The sequence below is a fragment of the Asterias amurensis genome, chromosome 4 (genome assembly GCF_032118995.1).
Source record: "Asterias amurensis chromosome 4, ASM3211899v1".
In the NCBI taxonomy this organism is placed as follows: Eukaryota; Metazoa; Echinodermata; class Asteroidea; order Forcipulatida; family Asteriidae; genus Asterias; species Asterias amurensis.
This window is the reverse complement of record NC_092651.1, coordinates 14486737-14504372: the sequence shown is the minus strand read 5'-3', so window position 1 is coordinate 14504372 and position 17636 is coordinate 14486737. Positions and strand designations below refer to the sequence as shown.

The following is a 17636-nucleotide window of genomic DNA, read 5'->3' as shown; positions in this document are numbered from 1 at the left end:
TGTAAATACTCAATTGTAAATAAATAAGTTAGCATAAAAAGCATTAATTCACAAGTCACCGTTTATTTGTAATTTTGTGGTGTGCTTGGAGGAACAGTTTTCTTCAGTTTTGATATTTGGTATTTGGGATAACACGGCTTTGTGACAACTACTGAGGACAATACTGGCATGGGCAAATTTTCAGAGTTGGGGGTCAAACAACTTTTGGTGTCTTTATGTTTTCAAATGAAACAGAACAGTTTACTGAAGACATTTCATCAGTGCAGACTGAGTCAATCAACCAAAGTTTGAGACACATTGAGAATTTGTTGATGTTGAGTTTTTAGTAAAAAATCTGAAAAAATCTGCCATGCGGGCATGGGACAATGTTCAGATTTAGGGTCAGACAATTTTCGGTGATTTTGTGGTTTCAAACGACACAGAATAGACTACTGAAGACATGTTATCAGTGCTGACTGGGTACATGAGTAAAAGTTCAAGATATAATTGGATTTTTGTGAAGTTCTCAATTAAACTTCCTCTATAGTAGGTTCCAGTTAAATATTGGAAGACAAAATCAACCAAGTGTTGTCTCATTGGTTGCCATTGTTGAAAGTATTTGCAAAGACTTCTGCTTTTTATGGGGAAAAAGAGTTATTACATGTGCATATATAATCAAGATTACTAGCAGAGAAAGCAAAGAAAAGTAAGCATGGATTACCTTAAGGCTATAGGACGTATGCATCATCAGAGGCGCAGAGACTCTTGGACTAAATGGAGAGCAGCAAGTAGCACAAGTGGAATGGTACAGGCAAGATTGCAGGGTGGGAAGAAGAGGCGTAGGGTGTAGAGGTGGCAACTGTCCTGTCTCAGCTTTCACCTGCAGTTTGTAGGGAAAATGACCTAACAGTGTTATAATAACAGTTCAAAATAAATTCTTACACTGATTTCTGACCAAGCTTTACTTAAAAACCAATGATTTTGTTTAGGAAAGATCAAATAATTTGTTTAAAGGATGAATTATATCCTGTATATTTCAATAATGCAATCAGGAAGTAGCTACGATATCTCAAAGTGAGTTCAATGTGTGAAGATTTTGATAATACAGATTGTCTTAAATGTTGGTACAATTACATTTCAAGTGTAACACTCCAAAGTGTGCGATGCTAGTATTTCAAGCCTGTATCTAGTACACAATACTTCTTGTACCAATTTAATTTCACTTTTCAGTTCACATTCACACAGTTTCACAAGTCATCTAACTGTTATTGTTGTGAACCATTTTGATGGTTTAGAGGATGGGCTAACACTTTACCAAAATCTCCAACAACAAAAATGCTGAATACTGCCTGCTATTGAGAGTTGGCTGACCAAATTCTCCAATGCTGAAAATGTTTCCAGTACAACAGAGAGAGTGTTTGTCTCTTAAAGGTTGACTCGCTGATGAGATCAAGGGAAGTCGGTAGGCAGGGATGAAGTTTTCAAATGATACAGAACGGAATACTGACCACAATCTCTGTGGAAAGGGTATGTAAGAAATAATTTGAGATTTATTGAGAACTTCAAGTAATTTTTAGTAAATATTTTTTAAAATCTGTCATGCCGGCATCAAAACATTTTCAGATTTTGGGTCAAAAATGTTCATTAATTTTATCAAAATGATACAGAACGGACTACTGAAAACATTTTATCAAGGCAGATCATTTTCTGCATTACTTCACAGTGTAACGTTTCTCTGGATCATTTTTTTCCACAAACACTGATAAAGGATTCTAACCAAGGGTTTAATTGCAATTAACTTTAGAGTGATCACCAAATGTACACCTTCCCTTGAACAACCTCTGGCGTACAGGGGCGCTTTAACATTTGAACCCCAAACAAAATAATAATAATAAATAATAATAACTGATTATAACGCGCCTTTTGCCAAAGGATACAAAGCGCCAGGTATTATTACTGCAAGGAGTGGGGCGATTTTTGAGATATAAGACCTAATCCTTAAGCACCGTGTAATGGTTTACAAGGTGCTGTGTCGCGAAATGCTGCCAATCCAGCCAGGAACACTCTTTTCAATAAGTGCACTGGGTTCTTTTACATGCGTTTACACAACACATGGAACGTCTTTACGTCCCATCCGAAGGACTAAGCAATGGTTATGTGTCTTGCTTAAGGACACAAGTGTCACGGCTGGGGAGTCGAACCCACACTCTGCTGTTGAGAAACACCAGAGTTTGAATTCGGTGCTATTAACCGCTCAGCCACGACACTCACCAGAACATTTGTCTCCTAAAAGGCTTTACTTGATGCAAGACAGGTAAGCTGTCAGGGAAAAACATGATTTTCCTCAGGGTGAGGTATGAAACCTCCGGGCCCACAAGAGCACTTTATTCCAAGGGGTGCTGGGTTTTGCCAGAGACACGGTATGCCATACCATGGCGTGGGGTCCGCAGCCCGTTTAAGGGCCCCAGTTTTTGTTGGGCTCCTAGATGCTCTAGTCGTTTATTCTGAGCTATTATTTGGCACTTAAATGAACCTTTTGGAGGCGGGATAGTTTCAGCAATTTAAAAAAATAGTAACCCCATATTGCATTTCATTTAACAAAAACAAAAAGGAAATACAGCACTAAATATTCTACAAAAGTTTTTCTTTTTTAAACAGCATCGACAGCTATGTTCCAACAAACCAGGGGCGTCAATTCTTCTTTACTCTGGGGGGACATACCATTTATAGCATGGGGTCCGGGCCCGCTTTAAGTATGAAACCTCATGACTGCAGCCTTCAATGGATTCCAACTTCTGACTACGAACTTGGGTTAAGATCTCCGCCAGAAGATTTTAAGTAAAACATTTACATTAAAATTATGACTCACTTGTAGACTTGTTTCTGGACTCACTTGAGTTCATCAGATGTTAGAGCAAGATTTAGCTTCTTCCATGAGAAATAGTCTGGTACTTCATGATCTTCTACCTGGGTGTCTTCTCTTGATCTTGTGTCTTCTCTTGATCTCGGACAAAGCTAAAGAAAAAACAATAATTCTACACTTTTTGTGAAACGTACTCTACAGGATTAGAAAGAGAAAAAACATCACTGTGTCCAGACTGGCTGTCTGGGATTTGACAATATTTATGTGTTTTTATTTTAATGACTTCTAGCCACCTTTATTGGTAGGTTTAGAGGAGGAGTTTAACCATGGAGATTTCTACCTCCATGGTTAAACTAACCCTTATTCAAAGCACCGCAGGTGTCCAAAAGATAAAAATGACTTAATCCAAAATGGGCTTGCGTTCACAGTAAGTTTATCATCATCCAGCGGACTAAACTAGCCCATGAGGTAGAATATTGGGTCTTGCATCGGGGCGCCCCCCCCCCCCACCCCCATGGCTAGTTCCAGTTCATTACATTGTGCATGCGTTTTCCAAAGGGTTTCGATCCGCTATATGGACCTCACGGTCATCATGTAGCCCAACAAATACGGCCAAATCACTTCATATCCTTGGCCACAGCATGCAATTCCATTTCTGTGCCAGCTGAAGTTCTGATTCGCCCTGTCCTCGATCAAGAAACAAATATTACACACTTCAAATTATTTTCGAGAGTGAAATTTAAATTGGAAATATCTCACAACTATAGTTGAGAAGTCGTAGCCTTCACACATGCTTATGTTACTTTAACAAAAGTGTTTTTCAATCAAAAATTAGTCTGGTACCAATACATTTGGCTTGATCTTATCACTGTTAAATAAAGTTGTTGAGGGAAGGAACTAGTACAACCTAGTTTTTCGAACCCAAACTTTGGTGTTAATTCTCGGTCCTGTGTGTGTAGCTAGCTGTGTTTATGTGCCACTTTCTTGGTTAAAAACAAAACATGTTCGTTGTCATAAACCTGCGTTAGTTTCAAAAAGTGGTACTAAAAACTTGTTCTCTTGCGATGTCCACTTGGAACTTTTCGACGAAGGGAAACACCGGGGACCGGCACTGTCAGGGACTAAATAAAGGTAAGGCCGCCAGCAGAGAGACGCGAGAGACAGATGTTTTGCTTGGTCATACAGACACGCTAGTACTCACTGTCGATCCATACACAAGGATGACGTAACCTTTGAGCTTTGAAAAATCTCACGCACAGCTGGCCTCTGGACTTGGCATCTCTGGAATTGTGTATGGTTGTGTATATTCCCATTGACTTGTGTACAGTTGTGTAGTTTCCCATTGACTTGTGTATGGTTGTATATTTCCCATTGAATGGTGTATGGTTGTGTCAATTCCCATTGACTTGTGCATGGTTGTGAAGTGTCCCATTGACTTGTGTATGGTTGTGATGTGTCCCATTGACTTGTGTATGGTTGTGAAGTGTCCCATTTGACTTGTGTATGGTTGTGAAGTTTCCCATTGACTTGTGTATGGTTGTGTATATTCCCATTGACTTGTGTACGGTTGTGTAGTTTCCCATTGACTTGTGTATGGTTGTGTATATTCCCATTGACTTGTGTATGGTTGTGTAGTTTCCCATTGACTTGTGTATAGTTGTATAGTTTCCCATTGACTTGTGTATGGTTGTATATTTCCCATTGAATGGTGTATGGTTGTGTCAATTCCCATTGACTTGTGCATGGTTGTGAAGTGTCCCATTGACTTGTGTATGGTTGTGAAGTGTCCCATTGACTTGTGTATGGTTGTGAAGTGTCCCATTGACTTGTGTATGGTTGTGAAGTTTTCCATTGACTTGTGTATGGTTGTGTATATTCCCATTGACTTGTGTATGGTTGTGTAGTTTCCCATTGACTTGTGTATAGTTGTATAGTTTCCCATTGACTGGTGTATGGTTGTGTCAATTCCCATTGACTTGTGTATGGTTGTGAAGTGTCCCATTGACTTGTGTATGGTTGTGAAGTGTCCCATTGACTTGTGTATGGTTGTGAAGTGTCCCATTGACTTGTGTATGGTTGTGGATATTCCCATTGACTTGTGTATGGTTGTGGATATTCCCATTGACTTGTGTATGGTTGTGTAGTTTCCCATTGACTTGTGTATAGTTGTATAGTTTCCCATTGACTGGTGTTAGGTTGTGTCAATTCCCATTGACTTGTGTATGGTTGTGAAGTGTCCCATTGACTTGTGTATGGTTGTGAAGTAGCCCATTGACTTGTGTATGGTTGTGAAGTGTCCCATTGACTTGTGTATGGTTGTGAAGTTTCCCATTGACTTGTGTATGGTTGTGAAGTGTCCCATTGACTTGTGTATGGTTGTGAAGTTTCCCATTGACTTGTGTATGGTTGTGAAGTGTCCCATTGACTTGTGTATGGTTGTGAAGTGTCCCATTGACTTGTGTATGGTTGTGAAGTTTCCCATTGACTTGTGTATGGTTGTGTATATTCCCATTGACTTGTGTATGGTTGTGTAGTTTCCCATTGACTTGTGTATGGTTGTATATTTCCCATTGAATTGTGTATGGTTGTGTCAATTCCCATTGACTTGTGCATGGTTGTGAAGTGTCCCATTGACTTGTGTATGGTTGTGAAGTGTCCCATTGACTTGTGTATGGTTGTGAAGTGTCCCATTGACTTGTGTATGGTTGTGTATATTCCCATTGACTTGTGTATGGTTGTGTAGTTTTCCATTGACTTGTGTATAGTTGTATAGTTTCCCATTGACTGGTGTATGGTTGTGTTAATTCCCATTGACTTGTGTATGGTTGTGAAGTGTCCCATTGACTTGTGTATGGTTGTGAAGTGTCCCATTGACTTGTGTATGGTTGTGATGTGTCCCATTGACTTGTGTATGGTTGTGTAGTTTCTCATTGACTTTTGTATGGTTGTGTAGTTACCCCTTAATTGTGTATGGTTGTGTAGTTACCCCTTAATTGTGTATGGTTGTGTAGTTTCCCATTTGTGTGTGTATGGTTGTGTAGTGTCTCATTTGAATTGCAGACCTACCAAGTCCCACGCATTAGGTGTGAGACTCACGCATTTGGGCTCTGTCTCACGCTCACATGCACAGCAACCATTTTCTCACGCATTGGGGCCAGACCAGGAAAAAAAATACAAATTAACATCATGCATTGCTAAATCACGCTCGTGTGTACAAAAAACGCAATCTACAATGTTTGCACAATCTTCAGATTGCACGCAGTTTATCAGAATCATTATTTTTTTGTACAAAATTTGTACAAACAGAGCACAAATTTGTAGATTGTGCACGCTTTTGCTCTTCCAGCAGGTTCAACAAATTCGGCAGAGCGCAAAACGCTTATTGCGCACAAGTTTTTCCCGATTCGTTTTAGCAAACTTGTTAAATGCGCTCCACTAGCGAAGACACAACAGGCAGAGCAAGTGAGCGCAGGATTTTGGACATCTTTTTTAGTCATTTTTTTTTTAGTTTTGACGGAAATAATCTGTCACAATCGTACATCCACATTAACCATCAACATATTCTGTGTACCTCATGTTAGTTTTAATTATTATGAAGAGGTTTTTGATGCATTTTGGAACACTTTTTTGTCCACAATTAAATTTCTGATTTTTTTATAAAAAAAAATATATATTTTTTTTTATCGAAAGGCCTTCTCAAACTGGCAATTTTTTTTATTCGAGGGTGGGGGGGGGGGTTGAGCTTTGAAAAATCTCACGCATAGCTGGGCTCTGGACTTGGCATCTCTGAAGTAGGGTTAGTTTACCAATTTTGGATTAATGGGTTTATCCCCACGTCTGAACGTACCCTATGACCATGTCACACTGTTCTTCCTCCATGCACTGACCAATGTATAAATGTCCTATTTTCCCTTTCGGTCATTAGTTCTTCTCTAGTCTGCTCTCCTTGACAGACCCTCTGGCTAGCCCAGTGCAAAATAAATGCACTGTGAGCCCAATCCAGTCTTCTTGTTTATTCTTGCCTTATCTTCTCATCTTGACACTTCTCTGGATATGTATCGCTGTATCGCTTCATAAATAAACAGTAGCAGTACTGTTTTAAGCCCAAAGAGCACAGCATAACTGAGTGTACAGTGTACTTAGTACTGTAGTTAAAAACACAATAGTACTGTTTACAATAACACTATGCCTTCGATACCTTCCCTGGGTCGATCCCCGCTCTGCCCCTGGTACGTTCAAAAAGCTTTAACGTCACCACTGTTTCTAGGGGCTCACCCAAGTCAGCCCAAAGTGCCCTGTTTGTGGAACGACTGGGTCACTTGGGGCTGGCCCGAGGTGCATGATGTCACCACAAGAGGGTGAGTGATCGTTCGATAATAGCTCTTGTCAGGGGCTTACCCGACAAAGTTTAGAGCACCAGTAAAAAATATTTGTATAAGACCAGGGAAATCAGTCTGAAAAAGGTGTTAAGTTTTGCATAGGACATTTCATTTCCAGAACTTGTTGAGTTTAGAACAAAGTGAGAAAAAAAAAGAATGTCAACAATCAATTCAAGATTTCACACGTTTGTTAAAATGCGCAGTACATAGTCACCACTAAAATGATGTAAAACAAACCATGCCAACTGTTTATATCTCTATTTAGTAAATTAATAGAAATTAAAATTTGAGGTCCAAATTGCTTTAATGTACACCAGTTTAATTAAAGAAAATCAAATCCTGAAGCAGTTTTTTTAAAGAGTTTTAGCAGAGACTTTATCATGAATAAAAGGCTGGCTGAGCTGATTGTGTGTTTTTGGTGTCTTACAGATGATGATGCAGGTGTTAGAGCTGAAGTTTTGCTCTCATGTTATGCTCTCTACCAAATGCAGTTATAGATGGGTACAAGTTGTAGCAGAGGCCACCCTAAGCTGCACTTGATAGATATTCAGGAAAACTGTTGTATTCATTTAGAGTACTCCAGCATGGTGAGTGATCAAATAGTGACATCATCTGAGAGTGGTCTATAGGTGGATTGCACATAGCGTCATCAACCGCAATACTTAATTATAAACACTGGATAAGTGCACACGTGTCCGAGATGCACACAACTCTTGGTCAATACCTTTATACGTGTGCACGATTTTTGATGGTCAATGACATCATGTGCAATCCATTATCTATTGATGAGTGGTGTACTTTACCTTCCAATCAGATCCATGACTTTGGTAACTAGTGGAGATCAACTTTGGTTGTCTCTACTGCAGTCCATCTTCTGCATCATATTGAGAGAGTCCAACTTGTGGAGATTCATCAGGGTCTTGAATTGTTTACATCGTTGGCTCTTGACAGTGAAACGAAATGGTTGTTTTTCCAAGTCTATGCATTCATGTATCAGTTTGTTGTAACCATAGAGCACATGAAATTTTGTATGTAGATTCCACTCACTGGTTTAACCACAGAGCTAGGACCCTTTAACTCCCATGGGTCATTAAGGTAATTGTAATGTAAACATTCTTGGGAGAACCCTTTTTCCCCAGACAGTGATTCTTTGCCCAAGGCTATTTATGGTTTCCAGTGTATCAAATTTTCAAACTGGGGTTGCTGGTTTAAGGCTCGGTCACACAGGACCGATAACGAGAACGAAAACGATACAAGAAAAATGCACGCCCTCGATTGGTTGAATGAGCGTGGGCGTATTCTGCGTGGAGCAATTCAACCAATCGCGAGCGTGCATTTTTATTGTTATCGTTCTCGTTATCGTTATCGGGGCCTGTGTGACCGGGCTTTTTACACTATATGGTGTATCTTTATATTGTGTGTGAGTATGCGTTTACTTGTAAAAGTTGTAGTCACTGACCAGGGTTCATGTTGGAGAGTCATGAATTTATGAGTGTATTGTTTAAGCTTTTAGTCACTGTACTTTTTTGTTGTGTTACCCATTTTCTTTACACATTGTTTTAGCCAATAGGAGAGTTTTGTAAATGAAGCAGTGATCATGGGAGGGGCTTAGTAGAGCATATAAAAGAGCATGTTTTGCCCAAATCTAAGTGACAGACTTGGGATGCACTCCAAGGAACTACTGGTTTTATTTAGGAGAAACAGTGGACGACTGGAGGAGGGAGGACTTGATTGGATCATTGGATCCTTGAGGATTGTTTAGGGAAAGCTCGCTCTGTTTGGGTTAAGGAACAACCCAACACACAGAGACTGTTATCCCAAGGGCTTGCTCCACTAGTAGGAATCCCCTAAACACTGCTAGCCACTGTCCTCGCTTTGACAGCCGTTTACTGTGAACCCTAGCCTAGTGGGTCATCACCACACTTAGTCCCACCTACATGTAGTATAATTTCACTAGACAAAACATAATATTGACTAATTGCCCCCTTGATAATGTATACCCTGTTGTAAGGTGAATAAATATAATATCTTTGTTTCACTATCTCTGGCAGTGGACACTATTAGTAATTGTCAAAGACTAGCCTTCACAGTTGGTGTATCTCAACATATGCATCAAATAACAAACCTGTGAAAATTTGAGCTCAAACGGTCATCGAAGTTGCAAAATAATAATAGAAGAAAAAGCCACCCTTGTCACACCAAGTTGTGTGCGTTTAGAAGGTTGGTTTTGAGACCTCAAGTTATAAATTTGAGGTCTCTAAATCAAATTCGTGGAACATTACTTATTTCTCGAAAACTACTTCACTTCAGAGGGAGCCGTTTCTCACGATGTTTTATACCATCAACCTCTCCCTATTACTCGTCACCAAGAAAGGTTTTATGCAAACAATTATTTTGAGTAATTACCAATAGTGTCCACTGCCTTTAAGGAATTCCCCATTTACTCAAGTGTTCAATTTAAATCCTGGTGGTATATTTCCATCAATTGATGTGGGATAAACTGCAAGTACTGCAGGTTATATAACTTTTAAGTATTCTCTTTGATGTATTCATCAAATATAATCACTAGCCTTAACATAAGCACAGATGCACAAGCATACATGACCCTAGAACCAAATTTTTGAGGAGTTCATGGCAGAAAGGGAGTGGCTAATGCTTGATGCTCATGCAAACTCCAACGTCTCATTACAAAATATGGTGGTGTCTACTAGATTAAACTAGACTTAATTAATTGGGTAATAATACTCTTGTTAAGTGTGTTTTGAGAGATAAAAGCTAGTCTTTGCACCAACTTTGACACGCAAGTAAACACGATATACACCATTAATTTAATTTCAATGACCTAATTTGGAGTAATAATACTATTCTTTATCACTAAGATAAATGTTAGCCTTAACACAAAGCACAGGCGTGCAACCATACATGATATAGGCCCTAGAACTTTGTTCTTACGGCAGAACTTTTGTCATTCTGACAATAGAGGGGGTGCTCAAGATATTCCAGGTACTCCTTACAAACTCATTACAACTTTTTTCAGGTTAACCCTAAACACGGACACAAAATGGCCTAACTTTATTCATTTGTCACTCTGGCAATAGAGGGCGTGGTCATCCTAGCGCTACTTCCCGCTACTCTTTACAAACTGTGTCTACTAGACTAAAATGTATCAAAAGATAAATGTATATCCTTTACATTAAACAAGGCATGCAAGCATACATGATAGGCATACAGTGCCTATAACTTAACTTAAGTTCATTCTTAAGCATACATGGTAGGCCTAAAGGCCCTATAACTTCACTTTATACAAAGTTCATTCTTTATGGCAGCACTTTCATCATTCTGACAGTAGAGGGGGTGCTCATGTTAGATATTCTAGGTACTCATTACAAACTCATTACAAACTTTTTCAAGTTAACCCTAAACAGAGACACAAAACGGCCTAACTTTATTCATTTGTCACTCTGACAATAGAGGGCGTGGTCTTCCTAGCGCTACTTCCCGCAACTCTTTACAAACTGTGTCTACTAGACTAAATTTTATCAAAAGGTAAATTTATAGCCTTTACATAAACACAGGCGTGCAAGCATACATGATAGGCATACAGTGCCTATAACTTAACTTAAGTTCATTCTTATGGCAGAACTTTCATCATTTTGACAATAGAGGGAGTGCTCATATATATTCTCAGTAAGCCTACTCATTACAAACTTTTTGAAGTATTTATCAATGATAAATACATAAAAACAGATGCAAAAGCATTGGTTACAAGATATAAAGCAAATTTTTAAGAGCTCATGGCAGAACATTATTATTTCTTTCAGTTTTGACAATAAAGGAGGTGTTTGATGCTAATTTCAATTCCCACGACTCATAAACTTAGGCATACTGATACATGATATATGCTCTGAAGTGAATTTTATCAAGTTTATTTTTATGGTAGAACTGACTTATTAATCATTTATTTACTTTTCTGACAATAGAGGGCACCCTTACTGCTTATAAATGTGACTTCTTGCTACTCCTTGCAAACTTAAGATGGTTTCTATTTTAGACTAATTTTATATTAAATTAATCCGGTCGTTAATGTCAGAGCATTCAGATTAGTCGTTCTACTTGATGTGGTACATGTATGTAGCTAAGTTTTCCAAAGGTCCACGAGTAAAGATTTTTAATATATGTGTTTGAAGAGAAAACCATTTAGCTTTAACAAACAAAGACCTAATTAAGAGAATGTTTGTTGATGTCATTAAAATTGATTTTCATATACCAAAGGTGGTAAAAGAAATGATGTGGGGAGTTCGTGTTTCCACAATTAATAAAAAAAAATGCAAAACTTCTTTGGCTTTTTATTATTATGCCAGTATTTAAGTATTACATTGAAGAAACTTAACATGTCAAACACTGGTCCTTCACAGCCCAAGAAAACTTCTGCCCAAAAATAAAACTTATTGTTTGCACACTGGCTACGACCATATGCAATACAAGACAGACCATTAGAACTAGATGCCATAGTGGCATCATCACAAAGGAAGGTAAATTAACGTTGACCAACATCAACCAGCACCTATATTATGTTTGGGGGTTTTTTATGAAAAAAAATGAGGAGAATATTGGGAGGAAATTGTTAGTTCTTCGCTTACCTCCATCCATTGAATCTTGAAATGAATGAGCTTACCCAACTGATGTGTTCATCTCTTCCATAGACTGGTAGACACTGGCGAAGCACACACCACATATCCATAGACAAAACACACACACAGAGTCAATCCATAGACAACACAGCAGACACACGGCATGCAAGTGAGGGTTGAACTTTGTTCATTGAAGAAAGTCTCTTCACATGATAATAGTCAGTGCGTGTTACAGAGTAGAGTTTGTAGGTTCATAAATTCAGGCACTTTGAGTTCATAAGAGTCTAGTACAACAAAAAAAGGTTTAAAAAAAAGTTAAGTTTACATTTCCTTGGTTAGGCACAGAGTTCATTAAAGGCCTACCAAGGTTTGAAAAGTTAAGTACAATAGAAGAAGTTTAGTCCACATTTCCTTGATTAGAGTTCATATACCAAGTGTGAAGAGTTCGGTGAACAAAGGAAAAATCAGTTTAATTGAAGTACTAATCGCTCATTAGACAAACTGAATTATCACCGTCCTCTCTGAAATTCTTCCAAAAGATCATGTCTGAAGTATTTGAAGTTCATGTTTATTTCTATTTTTGATCTTTGGAAAGAAAATTCGCATGAAGGAACACTACTTGCCCTTGCTGAAACGCTCCCACTACGACTGAGGTCTTGTCGAAACTGCTGACTGTGGTCTCGGCCTCCAGAGGCAATGCGCGTGTTTGAATGCATGCCGTGTGTTTAGTGTCTCTCTCCCCTTCATGCTCGTGTCTCCGCCCGGTCATGTCGTCCGTCTCCGTGCTCCCCTGGCCAGTGGTCGTATTACTACAGCTACAGTCTTCGGGCAAAACTCCGTGGAATTCGCACAGCCAAGAGTTCCACAACGACGTTGCAGAACTCTCAAAGCCGTTTGCAAACTCAACACAGAATTGTCGCCCAAATTTGAGCAATAAATCTGTTCCAAAGAGTAGAAAATAGATGGCCCCCATCCTGCGGTTCTTGGCCTATATGAGGCCAGTGAAGTTAGTCTAACTGTTGGCTACAGTCTTCAGGCTAAACTCCGTGGAATTCGCACAGCCAAGAGTTCCACAATGAAGTCGGCCGACAGTTTGTTTTGTAAGTTCAAGTTGCAGACGTTCGTTGCCTAGTTCTCAAGGGCACTGCCAAACCTCGTGTAGAACTCTCAAAGCCGGTTGCAAACTCATGATGCAAACTCACAGAATGTTCGCCCAAATGTGAGCCTCATATTCATTCCAAAGAAAATAAAAATGTCCCCTGGCCGGTGGTGGAAAGGTGGAACAACAGTCCGAACATGGGGGTAGACGGGTCCGAGTCACATAAAAATTCAGCTTTCTCCAAAACAAACCCACGTGCGTTTAAAGCACTATAGCTGCAGCACACACACCCTCTTTGTGCTGACACTTTTCTAGAAATGGCATCTCTTCCAAAAAATGAGCAATTCGACAAACCGCATGTTTGCATAAAATAAAGGAAACCCGTTCCGTTATCGCTGGTATGCCGAATTTCGGCCAATCGAATGCCTAGTAAAGGCAAGTGGAAAATAAGCCCCGCCCATTGCTCACTTATGCTGTCACATCTCATACACACACGTGGGTGACAACAACTTTGGCTTGATGTCAAGTTTTCCTGATTTGCATACTAGAACAACAATTATGTAAAGGAATGTGCAGGTGTGCAAAATGTCGTCCGTTAGCTTTTTGGATGTTGAATAGGATTGGGCATGTTGAGATAGCCTATTACATGTAATACACACATAAGCCTCTATAACGGAAAGGTAAACCTACTTTTCTTTACCTACAAATCTTAATTTCGATTCAATTGCCAGTATCAATCGTACAACATGCACGCGCTGGTGTTTTGATTATGCCAAATAAATAAGATGACAACCAATATTATGGTAGGCTGCCCACATCACAAGACAACAATAAGGGCATAATAAAGCAAGTAAAGTTATCTAATTTCTAAAAATAAATACAACAATGTTGTATCAGTAAAGGAATGTATATTCAAGTAGTAATACTTTGTAACAAATAAAATCTTTGACGCCAACGATTGTCTGGGAATGAAACTTTTGTGGTTTTTAATGCATCTCACTAAAAAATTCTGCCTTCTTTAATTTCTAGGGAACTAATGCTGTTAAGCATACAGTCACAACTAAATATACCGGTACTTTATTATATAATCCAATGGTTTTTGCCAAGTATTTGTATTTATCTAAGCTCATGTATTGTCTGCTGTGAGGATCCGAAGGCTGGTTGTAATAATCCATCAACAGAGGGCGCTATTTACAATTAACGGTCTCAAAATTGTTGGCAATTTTGGCGATGCATCACCCGCAAATGTACATGTATGCACCTACTATTTTTGTTCACAAATCTAGCCTTTCTTTGTTTTGCCTGTAAGCAAGAAAACTTGCTAAGCACAGAAAAGTATAGCTTAACAGAAACTGGTTACCAGACACAAGGCCACAATTATTTCCATAGCCCCTGAAGAAATTGATAAATTACACAAACTTTTTTCAGGGACAAGAGACTTCCATGTTATTTTTCATGTATCTTCCCCCTCCCCTTCCCCAGATTGATGATAAACAATGAGTAAACGTTTACTCAAAATCATTGGGTTTCTTCAAAAGACACAGCTGTGATTAGTCGAGACACAGCTGTGATTAGTCGATAGACCACGTTACCAATTACTTCCCACACACAAACAGAAATTTAAACATAAAACCCCACATTTGATAAGAATTGCACCATAGTTTAATCACTGGTGGAACGAGCTAAAAGGCCAGTGTCCAAACCTGTCCAGCTAATTACAGGTCAACGTCTAGCCAGACTGCGATTGGCCAAATTTTACGAATAATTAGTCACTGAAATGATTGCACCACATTGTCCTTCATGCCAAGTATAAAGATTTGTATCAAATAAATTTGTTTAGCTAACGAGCTCTTCATGCAAACTCAAGAAGTGTATAAATATGATTGTTCAAACCCCCAAATCATTTAGAAAGTTACAAAGTTACCCAATCAGTTTCTCCAGTGGTTTATTTTGTTCAGAACTGTTTATAGACGATGGAATGTGTGATGTAGTTCTTCATGTAGTGGTGCTTTATAATTGTATATCCAAGAACAATAGACCTTTACCATGCTGTCTCCATATTGGTCATGTTTCTTGTATCGAATAACAGTTATGAATGATAATAACAATTTTGCAAATAGGAACCAGACTGGTTTGTTCACCAAGCCTCAGTTTGGTTACATTGACGTCAAGGGGAAAACTTCAACATGGCTGCACCATGATAAAGGTCTATACCCTACTCTTTCTGAATAACAATACAACAAATCACTGTCTGAAATGTTTTCATTTATATGTACGTTTATTTAATATTTACACTTTCTCAATTCCTGCTTTTTGTTTTAACTTCCCACACCACAACGTCCACATTTTACAACTTACAACTTACACACTGGCAATTTTTCCGACAATTTGTATAAAGAAGGACATAGATATAGTCTCCCAACAGAAAGGGGCATCAATGTACAAACAAACACACACATCCACATGTTAACTGTGCTTAGCAGGAACAAATGTCGCTAAGAAACTGTATGCAGGGAACCGATCACAAGCAATATACAATCACATGGCATTTTAGGGAGCTAGTAACCTGTCTATCTGCGAAGCAAAGATTTTCTATACTTAGTAAATTTGGCTGCTTTTCTTTGGAATTGTGCAGATATGAAAATTTGTCGACCTCCCCAATGTGAATAGGTGGGGAATGGTTCCCTGAAGGTTCATCGACAAACTGTTTTGCGGCCTTCTGTATCTACACCTGTACCGGTCTTAAGTGACCAGGGGTGGATTTCACAAGTTAAGACTTCTTTTATTTCCAGAATAGGTTGAGTTACTCGTCCTCACTTAGGACTAGCCTTAAGTTTTTAATATCTCCAAGGACTAGTCCTAACCTAACTCTTTCTGAATGCTGTAAATCAAGCACATTGTGCAGACAGTATAAGTGCCTATTTTAACGCATTCCTGATTTATCATTCCAACGTACCGATGACTGATATGCAGCAAACATAGTAGTCATCATGTAAAAAAAAAAAGCAATCGGTTTGGCGTAAAATTCTGGCAGGAATGTCTTTAATTCTAATGGAACTAATTGAGCAGTTTGTACACACTAATATCGAGTGACACCATGCAGATCCTAATTTGAAAGTCCAGCCTTAAGCTGTGTCCAAAACGGTGACTTTGGCTACTGCTGTGGCTAGATCAGTGTTGCTGACAGTGTTGAAGAATAGGCAGAGGTGCGCATTCTAGCCGTAGCTGTAGCAAAAGTCATTGTTTCGGATATGGCCGTAGTCCATCTCAAAAGTCGTTTTTACATGGCTCAATTGTATAACATCATTTTTATATGTTTTTTTTTTATCAATGTTCTTTTGTGCGGACACTTTACTAAATAGCTAAACTCTTTTTCTTGGTACCCGAAACAACTTTTTTTTAATTCCACTAAGCTCTTAACAAAAAGCACAGCGTATAACTTACTAAAAGTATTAAGCCTACCCTCTTCAGAGAAAGCATTTAAGAGAGTCTTTCACGACATATACTCAACTACTGCAATACAATACTGAGAGATGCTAGCTGTATAAATGTCCATTAATATAAAAACTCCCCAAATTGCAAGTTTGCTATGCAACGACTGCTGGTACACATCTGATAAAAAAATGATTTCAAAACATAGTTAATGGTCTGACGTTTTGACCCTAGGAGAGTCTGTCTCGAAGTGTCGGGTCAATAACTAACTTTTGCACTTATACCACAGATCCTTTGGGTTGGTAAGCAGTTTGCAACAGCTAATTCTATTTTCTCAGAAATGATTTGCAATAACTTTCTTCTAGCATTTGAGAGATTCCACCACTGTTAGGCTGGCAGGATGGCAGATGAGCTCTTAAGATGTGGGAACATGTTGGCAGCTGCAAACTTTTTGTCTTTGAGCTGACATGTCAGTAAATCACAAGGCAATCAGATTTCAGATACATGCAGTGCATATAATTTTATGTACCATGAAATTTTCCCAACAATATTCAGTCCAACTCAAACCCTATCAATCCATCCACCCCACCCCACCCCAAGTATGAAGCCTGGTTCATGTTTCCTGCAACAAATTAATCGCAACAGATGAATTGTGTTCAACTAGTGTGAAACATTGGGTGCAAAAACAGCCATGAGACATCAAAAACGCTTTACATTCACAGAAAGTATGAACCAGGCTTAATTCTCTATCGATCCATAGTTGAAGGGTTGGAGCGACCAACACTTCAACTATCACCCATGTTCCACCCCCTATCCTTCCCTATCCAACCCCAGTACACTCTTACCAGCCGGGCAGTGAGGAAGATCTGGCTTTGGAATGCTGGTGATCCTTTGGAAGTCATCGTGGCAAGCATTGCAGAAATGTGTTCGACCAAAGCAGAACACAGCAACTGAACGGCAGTAGCGGCACTTGTACTCCAGGAAATCTGTCCCATGCTTTGGACACATCTGGGGTCAAACAAATTGGAAAAAAGATGGAGCATTAGTTAGGAGGAATTTGGTTTGATAAACAAAACATTGTTTGCAAAATGTTTTATTTAAAATTGTTCATATCTTGTTAGGTGAAATTCCCTAAATGTTGTATTAACTCTTCTATTTGTCGTACGTAAAACTAGTTGTAACACAAAAAATAGAGACTGTACGCCCACAGTTTTCTGATTTGGAAAGAGGACGCTTGAGGATGCTATTGTGAC

The 17636-nt window shown here is 38.9% G+C and overlaps 1 protein-coding gene across 5 annotated transcripts in view; it reads right to left on the bottom strand.

Moving 5' to 3' along the window:
- Window positions 1-2848: 2848 nt before the first annotated feature.
- LOC139936721 (E3 ubiquitin-protein ligase MYCBP2-like) overlaps window positions 2849-17636 on the bottom strand; it is a 31353-nt gene continuing 16565 nt past the window's right edge. For 3 of the 5 annotated variants that reach the window (XM_071931616.1, XM_071931617.1, XM_071931618.1), the window contains one exon: window positions 13920-17391. In XM_071931616.1, the coding sequence (XP_071787717.1) occupies window positions 17194-17391 (198 nt within the window). In that variant the 3' untranslated portion in view covers window positions 13920-17193. Of the gene's footprint in view, window positions 2995-8018; window positions 8165-13919; window positions 17392-17636 lie in introns of those variants that run through there. The other 2 variants (XR_011786004.1, XM_071931619.1) reach the window with 2 other exon arrangements.